Source organism: Homalodisca vitripennis, chromosome 5 (genome assembly GCF_021130785.1).
Source record: "Homalodisca vitripennis isolate AUS2020 chromosome 5, UT_GWSS_2.1, whole genome shotgun sequence".
Classification (NCBI taxonomy): domain Eukaryota; kingdom Metazoa; phylum Arthropoda; class Insecta; order Hemiptera; family Cicadellidae; genus Homalodisca; species Homalodisca vitripennis.
The window spans coordinates 114915319-114931015 of record NC_060211.1 but is presented as its reverse complement, the minus strand read 5'-3'; the positions used below and the strand labels follow the sequence as shown (position 1 = coordinate 114931015).

Genomic DNA, 15697 nt, shown 5'->3' with positions numbered 1-15697 from the left:
TGTCATCTTGCATAACTGGCATCAATGCTAAAGTCTCTCTCTGTTTGCTGTTGACACTTATTTCTATACAGGCTCAGAGATGAACCGACCATGAAGTTTTTGTTTTTAGAAAAACCAGTATTTTAGTGTACTGCTTTCAAAGAAACCGACTATTTCTAAATGAATCGAAAACTCAAGCACTATTTTCTTAGAAACTAACATATACAAAATATTAATTTATGTAAACCACGAATCAGATCTTTTCATAAATGTTCTTTGTTGTATGTATTAAATGTTACATTTAATATTTCCTATCACATCCAACAAATTTAAAGTAATCACAAGTCATTGCATCTTGGGGCTTGATGAAGTCATCAAAGCCCTCTTCTTATACGTAAACCGGAAAAAATAGAAGGATAGTTACAGTTACAATACAATATACTCTAATTTTGAGGTTATGATAAGAAGTTGTAATTTTTTGGCAATTTTAATCTGTTTCAGAGTTTAATATTTTTAACGATATGATAATTAGAATATACAAAATTTTCAATATTATAAGTTTAATACTTTGTATATATCAGCATTACTGCAGTGCCAATGATGTATTAGGTTGTAATGGATTTGTCAAGAGTACTGTTGGAGAAATTGACTTTTCCAAAGTGGAAGTTAAAATGTAAGTAATACTATTTAGAGGCTTGTAATATTAACAGTTTATTTATATGAGGATTGTATTAAATAAGTTAGACGTAGAAAGAAAATACTAGCCTAAGGAAAGGTGCGATTTTCACAGCTTATCCTAGCCTACTTTTAAAAATATTTTACTCATAGTGCTCGATTTGAAGGGGTATTATGGTACCTCTTTCTGAAAATATAAGGACCTTTGGTTTGTGTGGTAAACTTTCCTCTCCATCCCAAAAATACATAAAACAATGTTTTGATATTGTACCTCATATTGTTACAAATTTGTAGAGAAGGACCCCCAAACACTCTTTTTTCTGGTAGGTATTCTGTACACTAGAGACTCCCAGGACATTAGAATCCACCACCTGTAGTTCTAGATATTGAGCACTGAAGAGCTATTACTTATCGTCTGGCTCTAAAAAAGACCATAAGGCACAACTTGTGCAAATTAGCGCTAACCCTGTGCTAATTACACATTAGCTGGCATTAAAAAATTTGAGTTGTAATTTAATGAGTGTTAATGAAGCCTATCACTTGAGGGGCTGGAAAAATTTCATTTCTGTCACCTATCCTCACGATATCTTGAAAATGAAGTGACCTATAGATTTGAAATTTTGTATGCAGTCTCAATGAACTTGTTACGTGATGATGTGGTGTTGTTTAGAATAGAGTAGATTTTGGTTATGCTTCTTTTCCAATAATTGGTTTATATAACAAGAATGTTTAATTAATATGTGTACCTGAATTGTCGATAACTAGATTATTATATAGTGTTGTATTCAAGGCAAATCTTAAGAACAGCGAATACCGCTCCAATCGCCGTAATTTTTTGCATTCTAACACAGGTTAACGTAATTTCACCGAAAAAAATAGTCCCGATTATCGCCGTAGCCGTTTACTCCCCCCCACCAAAAAAATTTTTTGAAATTCGTATTCAATAAAACAATAATTAATAGTAAGATTGTTCTACTCTTTTAATGTAGAGTAAAATAATATTAAAACAAATAAAAACAATTTAATATAAAATTCATGCACTGTATTATTTTTAATTTTGATTCATATGTGCTCATGAATCTTTAGATATTTTAATCCCACACCTTCGATATAAAAGATGGTCTATTAGAATGGCAAGGATTCTATTTTGAAATTTTTCTTATGTGCTGTCTAAGAATATTTAACCCATTTAATAGTACAGGGTCTTGCCCATTGTCATACTCAAAAGTGCTAACCAGTGGTTTTATAAAAAAAATGTTTTGTTCATCATCAAATGGGAAATACAAAATATCTAACCTTAAATGTAAAAAATATATAATGAAAAAGTTTTAAAATTAAAAATATATAAATTCAGTGTTTACAATTTTGAGTTTGTGTGTAAAATACTGTTACACAAACATTTTAAAAATTGTTTACACTAAATCATACATAAATACTATCTCAAAAAATAAAGAAAGAAACTAAAATAAAGGGTACTTTGGGATTATACCAATCACACCAGTATGAAGAACACAAAAATATAAATTTATAGAAACAAACATAATTACAAACTTACAAGCATTTCCAGGTATTGTGATCGGTACTGTTGTCGCTGTTACCTTATCTTTCTCGAGAATCCCGATTACGGCAGGCCGCACGGCATCACATGATTTGCACGGTACCTACATAATTGCCTTTCCATTACAATTCAATTTATATTTCTGATCAGCCCCTCTAGAATTTGATATTTTACTGATAGGTACTATCTCGAGGGATGTTTTTCTTTCGTTGACATCAGCGCGGGGCATGCCAAAGCCCGCACTGATGGCCGGAGGCACTCGCATTTTGGGTGGCGGAATGTGATCAAGAATAAAAACAAGTTTTGAGTGTTTTTTCAATAAAAAGTTTAGTTTTAGTTTGGTAATGTTTGTTTTTGTAGAATTTTTGTGTTTGGAGAAATGTAGAGGTAAAACACGGAAGTACAACAAAGCGACGCACCAGCTGAACGGGCGGTGAGACTCTGCAATCACGTTATCTACTAGACCGCTCGACTTTGACCTCTGTCTGAGGATGGGGAGGGGTTTGCGATAAGACAATTCCTGTTTTATATTGGCGAAATATTGTTCTACGCTAATCTAGTAATCAGTAGAAGCAAAATGTCAAATAACGATTCATGTGTGGGTGTGGTCGGTATAATCCCAAAGTACCAAATAAAGACACCGTCACCTGTGGTCTGATTGTAATTGAAAAGTGAATATTGCCTACTTTAAAAAAATATATCAGCTATAGAAACGATAGTAATACAAACAGAAAATAACATTTATATTTAGATCTAGGCTAATTGTATATTACACCAAAATAATTTTAATAAAGAAGAGTTGAGAATAAATGAATGGCTAAATTTAATTTTTGTGGGTTTTCACTTTCATAGTTTCAATGGTAATGTTATGGGAAACACTTTTTATTTACAATATTTACATAATGTTTTGGTAAGTATTTTTAGAAATAAACTAAGGGTGAAGCTCTCTAACATTTACCACAAACAATTGCTGACCAGTATCTGCACTCTTTGCAAAGTCTAAATTATTTTCTTCATACAACCAAAAAGGTTCACTTACAAAAGAGATGTCTTGAATAACTGCCTAATCATTATTGAGAGCATTTATACTATAGTCCTCAGAAGCTAGTCATCATGAACTAAGTTTTCACTATCCATGGTCCATACCACAATCCGATTACTCAAACATGCTTGTAATACGCAAATATTGTCTGTAACTTTATTTCTCAAGTAAATAAATAGCCTAAAGCAAGCAAATAAATTAGGCAAACAATAATTCATAGTATAAAACTTTGAAAATAAATAAAATGCCGAAAGATTATTTAATAAAACATTGCTTACCGCTGAATCTGATTGTAAGTAAACCAATTGAATTAAGCAAACTACATGACTAAAAGCTTTTTTGCTCACGTAAGTGAGATGAAAACAGTCCACAGGTAACCAAAGAGTTGAATATCAAAATATGCAGAAAAGTGTATTTCATCAAACCTTAAACATTTTAACACAGTACAATAAGTATTTAACATATTAAATTGAAATATGGTAGGCCTATCAATAATAAGAATACCAGATCTCAAGACATAGATATTTAGTTTTATAACTTCATTAGTACACGCATTTTGAACCAGGATGTATCAGCCATAACTTCAGTCAGCACAATATACAACACCTCTCGATCGAAACAACTGAAAAAAATGTGTACAACACCCAGTGATGCTGAAGAAGCTTAAGGCAGATTTTTTGCAACAATCTCTGCAAGTATAGAAACTTGTCCAAAAAATAGGAGTGTTGCTATAAATCCGTTAAGTAGAGAGAAGATTAAATCCTACTTCCTCAGGACACATGGCAATAATGCAGAAATTTCCTGAGGCTGAAATACTATCTTAACTATTTGAGTGCATGGTAAAGAAATACGCCTTTGCCAAAACAAATTTCGTCTCCTTAGAAAATAAACATAAATGGAATACAAAGGAGGTCTACCGTACTTAAGGTATTCTGCAGCTGTACACTGATGGCTCATGCCTAGACACCATGATAGGGTTTGAAGTTTATGGACTTGGAGCCAAATTGATAATGCCCTTAGGAACTATTTCATGGTCAGGAACTAAATTTGGAAGTCATGGCGATTGAAACAAGCGCCAAAAGGCTCACACAGAGGGCACCAGAATAACACCTAAAGCTGCAACATATCTAATACTATCAGACAGTCGTGCAGCTTTAAAGGCTCAACTTGACACCTTCTCCTTTGACTTAAGGTAATAAGGGAATGTAGGAATGCACTAATGGAACTGGAACTGAAGGTCTCAGGACTCTGGAAATAAAAAATCTATAAGTAAAATGATGTTCAAGATTCCTAGATATACGATAAAGAGGATATACGATTAGTACATGGGATGTAACAGGACATGGCCCTCTTCAAAAACATCTGATGAAGGTTGGTGAATGCCGACTCTCAAACGACATCAGAAGACAGGATACCTTAAATCTAGTAGGTTTATACAGAAGCCTCAAATTTGAGGGCTAAAAACATAAGTAACAGAAGGCGCAAAGGTCCTTTCAGGACTGAGTGCAGAGTCTTAGGCTCTTTTCCTCATTATTAAAAGAAAGAGTAAAGGCCAGAAGAAAGAGAAAATAATCCAGATATATATATATATATATATATATATATATATATATATATATATATATATATATATATATATATAATGACAATGAAAGTCTCTAAAGTTGAATTGAAATAAAATAATTTAATTTTTAATATGGATTTAATGAAGTAGGTTTTTTTACTTAATATGGTCAGTGCCTGCTAGTCTAAATGCGCAAACTATCAAACTGCCAAGGCAGTACCACCCTGGAGGGTACGCATATTTTCTTAATTTTATGTATTTAGATACCCGAGTTTGAAAGTTAACCACAAACTAACCAGTAAGCAACATCAGGTGTTATTTTTCCTTAGATGGGCAACTGCTAAGCATGCCTTTGCAAAAACCCTGCCTAACTGACCATTGGTAGTTTGGAAGTGACCTATAGTAGCTGATTCCCATGTTAAGTGTTAGAGAGGGCTTCTTAATTCTAACTTTGCATGGTAAAATAAGACATTTTTAACTTTAAGTAGAATAGTAGAAATGTCTTTATTTTCTTACAAAGAGAGGTAGTGAATTCAGAGCTGTATAGCCCTATCTTACAAATCTCAATTTTAATAAAATATACATAATAAGTAACAATATGTAGAGCAAATAATGGGGGGGGAAATTAATAAGAAAGAACTTAAAAGTAAATGGACACATAATGTATTAGAACAGGGAATACCAAAATTATTATCAGCTGACATGATCAAAATTAGTTTTATGTATTTAGGTAGGGAATTTCATATTTTGGCAATCTATAGATTGCTGCAATTTACAGCGCATTACTTTTTGGATGAGTTACGTATGTATTTAGTGAAAAATAAATTTGACAAACACTTTAAGAATTTAATATTTTTGGGAGATATTAATTTGGATTTGCTTTCTTCAGAGAGTAACGATATAGACAATTATAAAATACTAATGGCCAGTTTTGGCTTTGAATCATTGATAAATGAGCCGACCCGGGTAACCAATATATCACAGACTTGTATTGATCATGTGTTTATTAGATTAGTAAGCAAACGTGAGATTGAGTTTGAAGCACAGGTTTTGCAGACTCAGGTAACGGACCATTACATGACGGTACTGCGGCTGGGGTGTGCTGGTACGGGGGGAGGGGTGGTAGGCCGGGCTGGTCTAACAGCTGACTGCCGCCTCGGTCCTCCCCCACCGCGCGCCCCGCGTAGTGCGGCGTAGGGGTCTGTTATGATAAACTGATAAGTATACTTCGTACTGTAGACTGGTCAATCGTTAGATCACAGACTGATGCATCTTATGCATATGATCTGTTTGAAACACAGCTTAACACTTGTATATCTGCTTGTACGGTAGAATCTGAATGCAAATACAGCTTTAATAAAAGACTTAAACCATGGATCTCAACTAATATATGCAGAAGGATTGAGAAAAGAAATTATTTATATAATAAATATAAAATATAGACCTTTAGAGGATAAATTTAGGAAATATTATTTAAATTTATAGAAACAAGCTAAGGAAAGATATAAGACTTGCAAAGCTGTCGTATTATGCAAATGAGTTTGAAAAAAAATGTAGGTAATGCTAAGGGCCATATGGAACACTATAAACTGAATAACATGTCAGAGTAAATCTAGTAATAAGATATCTTTAAATATTAATGGACAAATTAATGATAATTGTAAGGATATAGCTGAAGAGTTTAATAGGTATTTTCTTGGCGTTGTTTCAAGAAGTTGTGGGAAGCTATACGCTAAGTGAAAATTTTGAAAATATGACCTATTCCAATAGTTTTCCGGCAAATTATCAAGTGAACTCATTTTTTATGGAGCCAGTTTTAAGTTCAGATGTAGAGAGGGTTATTAAAACCTTAAAAAACGGTTAAATCTCCAGGATTAGATGGTGTACATTCTAACATGATGAAAATAATATATCCTGCAATATTGGACATTTTAACTTTCATTGTGAATTTAAGTTTCGAAAACAGGGGTATTCCCCCAAAAGTTGAAAAAACGCAGTTGTCATACCTATTTACAAAGCGGGTCCGTCTAATGTATGCTCTAATTTTAGACCCATATCTTTAGTTTCAACCTTTTCTAAGGTTTTTGAAAAGATTATGAAAGAGAAAATGTTGCTTTTCTTAAATAAAAATAATTTTTTTTCAAAGAATCAGTACGGGTTTAGGGCAGGACTAAGTACTGAGTTAGCCTTGTGCAGCTTTATGGAGAAAGATTAATGCGGGGATAAACGATGGGAAATTTGTAACTGGACTGTTTATTGATATTAAGAAGGCATTTGACACCGTAGATCATGAGATTTTGCTAGAAAAATTGGGGTAACTGTGGATTTAGAGGTACAGCTCAAAAGTGGTTTAGTAGTTATTTAAGCAAACGACAGCAATGTGTCAAAGTGGAAAATAGTTTTAGAGCGAAAGTGGGGAAGTTATTTGTGGAGTGCCACAAGGTTCTGTATTAGGTGCAATCTTGTTTATATAATTTTTATTAATGATTTGTGTAATGGAAAATTCAAGGGAGAATTAACAGCTTTTGCAGATGATACTGCTCTCTGCTATAAGGTGAAGACAAGGGAACTTATAACTTCCAATTATGAGAATGGATTTTAAATTGCTCTTAACTGGTGGTTTAGAAAAGAATAAATTTGGTCTTGAGTACTGAAAAGACTACGTATATTAATTTTTCTTTGAGACAAAATTTTAATGTACAAAATGACTTAGTTTATAAATGTCAAGTCTGTTTAGAAAGTGGAATTGTATGTGATAATTGTGCTAAAGTTCAAAAAGGTACCAGTACAAAATATTTAGGAGTTTTATTGGACCAAGATTTAAATTGGAAGTTACATCTTACAAAATTGAAAAATAAAATTTCTACAAAGTATACGTCTGTTCTATTTTGTCCGCGACATGTGGTCCCCCAGAGTATTCTAAGAACTCTTTACTTTGCTCTAGTTAATAGTAGATTAGAGTATGGGTATTACATGTTGGGGAGGAACCTAACATTACAAAATTTGAAACCACTTGTTACTTTGCAGAAAGTGTTTGTAAGAATTATTCTGAAGAAAAGTAGACTTGATTCGTCTTTTCCATGTTTTATCCAGCTAAGAATATTACCATTGAGATCTCTTTTCATATTTAAAACCTTGAAATTTCGTATTTAATAATAAAAAATTTAAAAATATTGAAATTTTGCATACAATGAATACAAGAAGCACTTCTAATATTTTTGTTCCGAAAACCTAATTTAACTTTTTATACTAAAAACATTTAACTTCTTAGCACCATGGCTATTTAATAAACTGAGTGATGATATTAAATTACAAACAAACTATAGATTATTTGTTAAACTAGTCAGGGTGTGTGGTTGCTAACTCAGGAGAATCCTGAGACTTTATTGTGTATTGTGCGATGACATTACGTACATAAATAAATTGACAAAATAGGTTTTTGTTTTAAGGAGGCATTGTTAGGTAACAATGGTAGGCATTCATACAGGTTTCATGTGTACCTATGTATGTATGCGGTATGTTTTATAGGTATGTATCTGTATAAGTGTATTTGTGCGAGTGTGCGTGTGTGTGTGTGTGTGTAAAATATTATTGATTTAGGCATTTTGTTTAAGAAGAGAAAGTATTTTGTTTTTTGTATGTTGTACTTGATTATTATAATTAGTTATATTTTTAGTAAATAAAAAAGGTATAATGCTTTTGTTTTGTTTTTAGGCTATTTAATTAGTTCAGTTGATAGATTAGTCCATAAGGTTTGGCATAGAAGCACATCTTTTGTTTTTAGTTTTTGTTTGTTATATCACAGTAGAGTTGTTAATAAATTATAAGCTAATATGCTCCTGAACTCATTAAATTTTTAATAGTTATAATTATTATGATGGAACCCCTAGATGGGCTAATTAGTAGCCTTAGGGGCCCTATTATTTTCCTTTGAGGTCAGCCTGGGTCTTAGAATATGTATAATTGTTACTATTCAATTGTTTTGAGATTTAAAAATGCTAAGTATGTTTTGTAAAGTATGACTTCATAAGGAGAATAAAGATATATATTTATTTATAACATTTAAACGATTAATTTGGATTTAAACAGAATACTCAACAATTATAAAGTTATAACACAGTTATAAATCCATACATTATTTTTTGTATTAAATTGTTTTGGTTGCACATAGCCTATGTTTAAATAACTAGTCGTACAAGTTTCCTGAAGACTAAATATCAGACAAGCTATTTTCATTCATTAAATTGTTGAATAACCTCATTTAATATCAATGCAGAGTGATGAACAAGAAGTACTCAGTCCATACTAATTTTATTATTGTAATATTTTATTATTTTTACACAAATATGCAGTACATGCAGTCACATACATGAGTACTCCACTTAGATCTTTATACATGAGTAGTATTGTTGTAGTCATAGAATGACAGGTTATCATCTTATTTGTTATACATGAGCATTCCAGGCATGACAAGCTGTTTTTTTAAGGGAACTCCTGTAACAATAGTTCTATGCTGAAGAATAGGAAACTCACATGAGAAAGGCATTAATAGTTTTCTTTGACACCGCAGGCAGGTGTCTTATGTTTAGGCTAGCGACTGCCTTTAACATAGGGAGCCCTACCAACTCCCAACAATCTCTCCATTAGTAGATTAGACCTATCAACCTACCCTTAGACTCCAATGTCTTGACATTTGCAGTTGTTGGTTCAGCTGGAAGTTATAAATCTGTGAGGGATGGGAGGGGTGATCTTCCTTAGATCAAGAGGAACCTATGTATCAAGATTCAAGTCTTTAGGACCTTTCTTTTGAGAGTTATCACAAAGACTTTATGACTTCTGACATGATTTTAATAAGTCTGTATTGAAAATGTAATGTAAGAAGTAGCGCAGATGGACAGACTGCCCTTTTAATTTTTGATCCTAAAATCAATAGAGCTCTTCCTTGGGCCATCATCTGTCAAGTTTTAACCCTCTAGGACCTTACTATAAAGAGTTTGCACAGACATATGGAAAGACTACCCTTTGACTCCTTTTGATCACAACATCAATAAAGTTCTTTCTTGGACCAAGAGGTTCTTCCTTTCTATCAAGTGTTATGGCATAGGAGGACAGACAGACAAGCAGAGAGAGATGGACTGCCCTTTGATCTTTTGACCTTAAAAGCTAGGACCTTTTTATAAAGAGTTATCGCACAGACAATGAGATGAATTTTAATAAGGCCTTGTCAGGTCCTTTATAAGAAATGTTGAGTCCTTATGTACCTGTTAACTAGCGGCAATCACTGCATAAATATTAGTTAAGCAGTAAGAAATTAGACAACCTTTTAATGGATTTAAATTAAATTACATAAATTTCCATTCACTGGTACAGTTCATCCATATAATTTTTAGTCATCTCTATATTTTTGATAATGATATAGTTATACAATTTCAATAAAGATTGATTCACAAGTAGTACTTACTCCTCCAGGACTCTAATCTGAATCTGTCACTTGCCGGGTGAGTATGCTACCGCTACACCACAGAACCTCTACTTTTTATGATTCAATTATAATGTATCGGCCATTTATATCACATATTTATTTAAGTTACGAAACTAACATATGATCGGAAGACCAAATTATTCTCAAACAACTTTTAAAATTCATTAAATTTGTATATATAATTAACTGTATTTAATAGAGGATAGCAGAGACACATGTATTGTTGGTTTTGAAGATTAATGTTGTATTTTACTTTTCAGGTTTACTAAACAAGGAAGTTTAAAAGATCAAACTGAATGTGCACCAAACAATGGTTATTATTTTCTGCCTCTTTATGATAAAGGGGAATATATTTTAAAAGTAAGTGTGTTGTATTTTTCACTTTTTTGTATTTTTAACATTAGTATAGAGTAAAAATAGAGTAAAGTATAGATGATAGAATAGAGTATTGTTGTAAAATATAGAGTGAGGTACTTTAATGTTTAGTTTTCAAATTAGACTTGAAGTGATCAACCAAGAAGTAGGAATAATATATGCCTAGTGGTTACATAAAAGACATTCTTTTACTAAACAACAAACAAGTTTCTTAAGCGATTAATCATTAAAATTTTTAGTGGCCTAAGATTTAAAACTTACACATAGGCAGCTTAAAAATTAAAAAACTGAAATTACAAGTAATGAATTTCCGGTAACATGGTTCTTTGCACAAGTTATTTTAAAATTACTTATAATACAGAGACTTTATAATATCTGACATATTGTGTTTATGAATTTCAAGAATACTGCATGTAAGGATTTTATAGTATGTTTATTTACAGGTTGTTTTACAGCCAAAAGCAAAATATTTAGTTAAATAAAATAATTTTTAATAAATGATGATAATGTTAATAATTTGTACCTTTATGAAATCCAATTTTCACAGTGTTTAGTTTAGATTACAATAAGTTTTTGTTAAAAAAAAAAACAAAACAAAAACACTTCTTTTCATCTAATATCTATGCCATTATTACCAATTAAAAATAAAACTTTTCCTTCTTTTTAACAACACAACAATATTAGTATAAAATTACTGAATTTCTTTTAAATTCCAACTTTTAAGCCACATTCAAAATAATAAAAACCATTGTTACTTTAAAAAAAGTAAATTAACTTAACTTATATGATTATTGGGCTTTAGATTATAGATACTTGTGATCTGATTGACTCTGAAAGAATTTGTTGGCTGTAACATAGATGGTGAGATATAAAGAAAACATATATGTTTAAATTATAAACAGGTGCATAGTTTAAACTTATTGAAATATGTTTTTATCAACCATACATATTCATTCTTTGTCAAAATTAGACTTAATGTTAGATCACAATAAAATATTTTGTTTAAGATTATCAAATTATTGTAAGCTGTCAATTATTCAATACTCCCTTAACCAAAGTAAAAATTTGTATTCTTATCATTTTTAAATTAAAAATGTTTATTGCAATTTGATTTTGGTATTAAAATTATTTTGTAATAAGCCGGAATGGTGTACATTTAGTCAAATATTGCTGACAGCTTGTGGTGGAAATTTGCCTCTTTTTGGCTAGAGCTAATTTTTGCAAAGACATTCATGTTGTTTAGTAATGAACTGTTTGATTCTGACTTGCTTCACTGGTATATTCATGGAAACTATAGAAATCTCAGAAATAGTAGAACCAAATATGGTGCAGTTAAGCAACAGTTCATGATTGTTGCCGTAACACTGTTGTTAAACTGCATTACATTCATTAACAGCTATGAAGTGGTCATTAAAAAGCAGTTTATTGTGTTGTCCAGTTTCACTGATCAGCCCCTCTGGTTACAGCTATGAGTAGTAAGTGGAAACCTTTTTGTTGATGAGCATACAAGTTGTTATCTTCATTAGAAATAATGAGCCAGCCAAGGCCACATTCATTGCTTTATGTTTAGAACCCATTTAACACTTTCAAAAAATATTTATACAACATTTAAGGACATTTCAGAGGTTTTTATTGAGTATCCACATTCAGTATGCTTTTGAAGGATTTTAAATAATGTATTACTAGACTTGCAGTGCTAATAAAATTTTCAAATTAGTTAGGGCATGAATTTGTTTTATTGTTCTTCCATTAAAATATTTTGCAGTATGTTTAAGTAGAATGCCACACACTTTTATATTTATTTTGTAATTCATGTAAAATCTTAAAGGAACATACTGCATGTGATTAAAACCTTTAAATTAATGTATTGGTGTATAAAAAATAATGGATGCAATACTGTATATACTAAGAACTAAAAATATATGCATCACTTTTTTAGTTATCTTGGATATATTGATATTTTTATAGAAACATAGCTTGAGTGTTGTTTATCCTTGCCTTGACACTTGATAATTAGTTTATTGTTACCTTCAGGTAGCACCTCCCTTGGGTTGGAACTTTGAGCCTGCGGAGGTTACTATAAATGTGGATGGGGAGACTGACTCCTGCAGCTTAGGCATTGACATCAACTTTGTCCTTCAAGGGTTTGCAGTAACTGGACAAGTGAGTATTATGGAACTTTTCATTGTTGTATTCAACATTATGATAAATTCTTCATTTGAAACAGAAGGTTTTTCCCAAATTTGCTTAAGTTTGCTAGAATTGTACCTGTATATAAAAAAGGGGACCCAAATATTACAACAAACTATAGACTTGTTTCTATATTACCTGTATTTAGCAAATTTGATGAAAAGATTTTTTTGATAAGATTAAACAACTATTTTAATAAAGAGACATCAATTTGGATTTCGTGACAGTATTTCTGCCACTGATGCAATAGTAAAACTTGTAGATGCTATTGTTGATAGCTTAGAAAGCAATAATACTGGGGTATTTATACACTTTTCAAAAACCTTTGACTGTGTGGATCACTAAAGTCTGTTGCAAAAATTATTTGATTATGGAATAAGAGGAGTGCTACATGCATGGCTTGAATCTTATCCCAAAAATAGAAAACAACAAGTAGATGATATCTCAGGGACGTTATTGAATTATTTGGATATAGAGTATGGTGCCCCTCAGGGATCGATATTTAGTCTTTTGTCATTTTAACATATATAAATAATTGTGGATCAACTGTCAAGTTAGTAAATTAATACAGTATGCAGATGATACTACTTTGTGCATCAGTTAAAAACTGATCAGCTAACTGATTTGGAAATTAAGACGTTTGAGGGTGTCAATTCCTGTACACAATATTTTTATGAATATGCTTTGAAAGTAAATCTATTAAAATTTAACTGTATTTCTTTCTGTAGTCATCCTATTTAGATTTGGCTTTTACTACCTTTAATTTGGTGTAATGCAAACCGTATAGTTTGTATGTGATGTGTTTTTAGTTATAAACATATTTAAATTATCAAATTTTAAATAATTTTTAAATGTCAATTATTTACAAATCAGTAATAGCTAAAATTTCTTAGTTATTTTTGGAAGGGTAGGTCCTCAACTATTTTGGGTAACATTTGGAGTTTCATAACTTGTTCAATAAAATAAAAATAAAAAACCTGTTTAAACTGTTTTTTTTTTTTTTAGAATTTTTAACACGTTTTACATTTACAGCAAGATAAATTGGAATAAAAAAATCTGTGTCAAGAAACCTTTGAAATGAGATACCACACACCCCATCTTTGCATTTAAAAATGTCCCTAAAACAACAAATAACAACTAAATACTCAGTACTGTGTGTACAGGCTATACTAATATCCAAACTAAAACCACTATTTATCACATTATACTGTATGGTGGTATAGTAGCAGTAATATTTATAAAACTCTATTAATATTTTATGATTCCTCTAGCAAACAAAAACTTTCTTTTTTGGTGTGGCCCCCTCAGTGCAGTGCACTGGGCACACTTGCCTAAGGCCAACCCTGTATTTTTCTTTAGTAATTGACTTGTGTGATATTCATGGTCAGTTACTTCTTTTAGTTCAACAATTTTATATCAACATTTATGTTCTCCTTTACCTTATTTTTTAAAATATTTTATAGTGCTTCTTTTTTTATTTGAAAGTGTAGAAAGAAATCATAAATAAAACATCTAAATTTTTATTAAGTGTACCCTAGTTTTACAATTATATATTTAGTCTGTATGTGTTTCTCCCAATGTGGGATTCCCCTGAACAATTTTTGTGTTGTCATAATTTGTGTAATCCATTCGCTCCCCTGGCAGGCTTACTCTTGATATTTAAGAAACTGTTTGATTATAGGTGGTCAGTTTTGGCGACTCAGTTGGACCTAAAGAAGTGGTCATGAACCTCTTGTCCACACAAATTGTGTAATGTCGTCCACTCCCTTGGCAGACTTACTCTTGATATTTAAGAAACTGTTTGATTATAGGTGGTCAGTTTTGGCGACTCAGTTGGACCTAAAGAAGTGGTCATGAACCTCTTGTCCACACAAATTGTGTAATGTCGTCCACTCCCTTGGCAGACTTACTCTTGATATTTAAGAAACTGTATGATTTTAGGTGGCCAGTTTTGGCGACTCAATTGGACCTAAAGGAGTGGTTGTGAACCTCTTGTCCACAAGTGCCAAGCCAGAAGTGCTGCTGTCTACCACTACTCAAGTAGGGGGAGGGTTTCTGTTGACACCAGTCAAACCAGGCCAATACAATATTGAGATATCACACGAGAGGTAAAGTCTCACTACATAAATCTTCTTGATGTTCTGTGTTGAAAATCTTTTCTTTTATAATTTGTTGGTAATAGATATTTAGTTTTTTATGAAGCATGTGAAATCAAGGTATGGTTCAAAAGAAGAGAAGAAAGAATTATCACATGTTTTGTTTGTAATTACTTGGTTAGTTAGATTTAATTTTAGTAATTTAATGGTTTTCATTTGTTTAAATGTATTTAATAAGGGTCGCCACCTAACCGGGAAACTGAGGATAAGCTGGATATCTTCTAGTTAATTATAGAATGATATCCATATATTTCTACACAAGTGGAATATATTCTGGAAGCTCAGTTTTTACCATATACATAATTTGAAAGCAGAAGGGGGGGGGAAATGAATTGTAGTTTTAAAAATATATTCATTTCCCTGAATCTCTGCAAATACCTCTGAAGCAGTGTGGTATACTCAGGCTTGTTTTATCTTTATTTTGTAGACTATCTTGCACTGCTCTAGAGAAAACAGTAGTTAGAATTCAACATGATGATCAAAACATAAATAATGAACTATTTCCTAATATTCTGAACTAAATTAGTAAATGCAATAGAAAACCCTGCTATACACTCCGATTTACATCGCTGCTTTAAGACAGTTTATAATTTGCATCCAAACTTTCATTAGAAGAAATGCCATCTCTGCACTATTATGTTAACTAACTGCTTCAGGGTTGAATACATTTAAACTC

At 31.7% G+C, this 15697-nt stretch overlaps 1 protein-coding gene across 1 annotated transcript in view; it reads left to right on the top strand.

Annotated features, from left to right (window-relative positions):
* Window positions 1-391: 391 nt before the first annotated feature.
* Window positions 392-15697, top strand: part of LOC124362747 (nodal modulator 1) — a 65470-nt gene continuing 50164 nt past the window's right edge. Inside the window, exons 1-4 of the mRNA XM_046817496.1 lie at window positions 392-652; window positions 10561-10660; window positions 12710-12838; window positions 14807-14973. Of these exons, the coding sequence (XP_046673452.1) occupies window positions 501-652; window positions 10561-10660; window positions 12710-12838; window positions 14807-14973 (548 nt within the window). The 5' untranslated portion in view covers window positions 392-500. The remainder of the gene's footprint in view (window positions 653-10560; window positions 10661-12709; window positions 12839-14806; window positions 14974-15697) is intronic.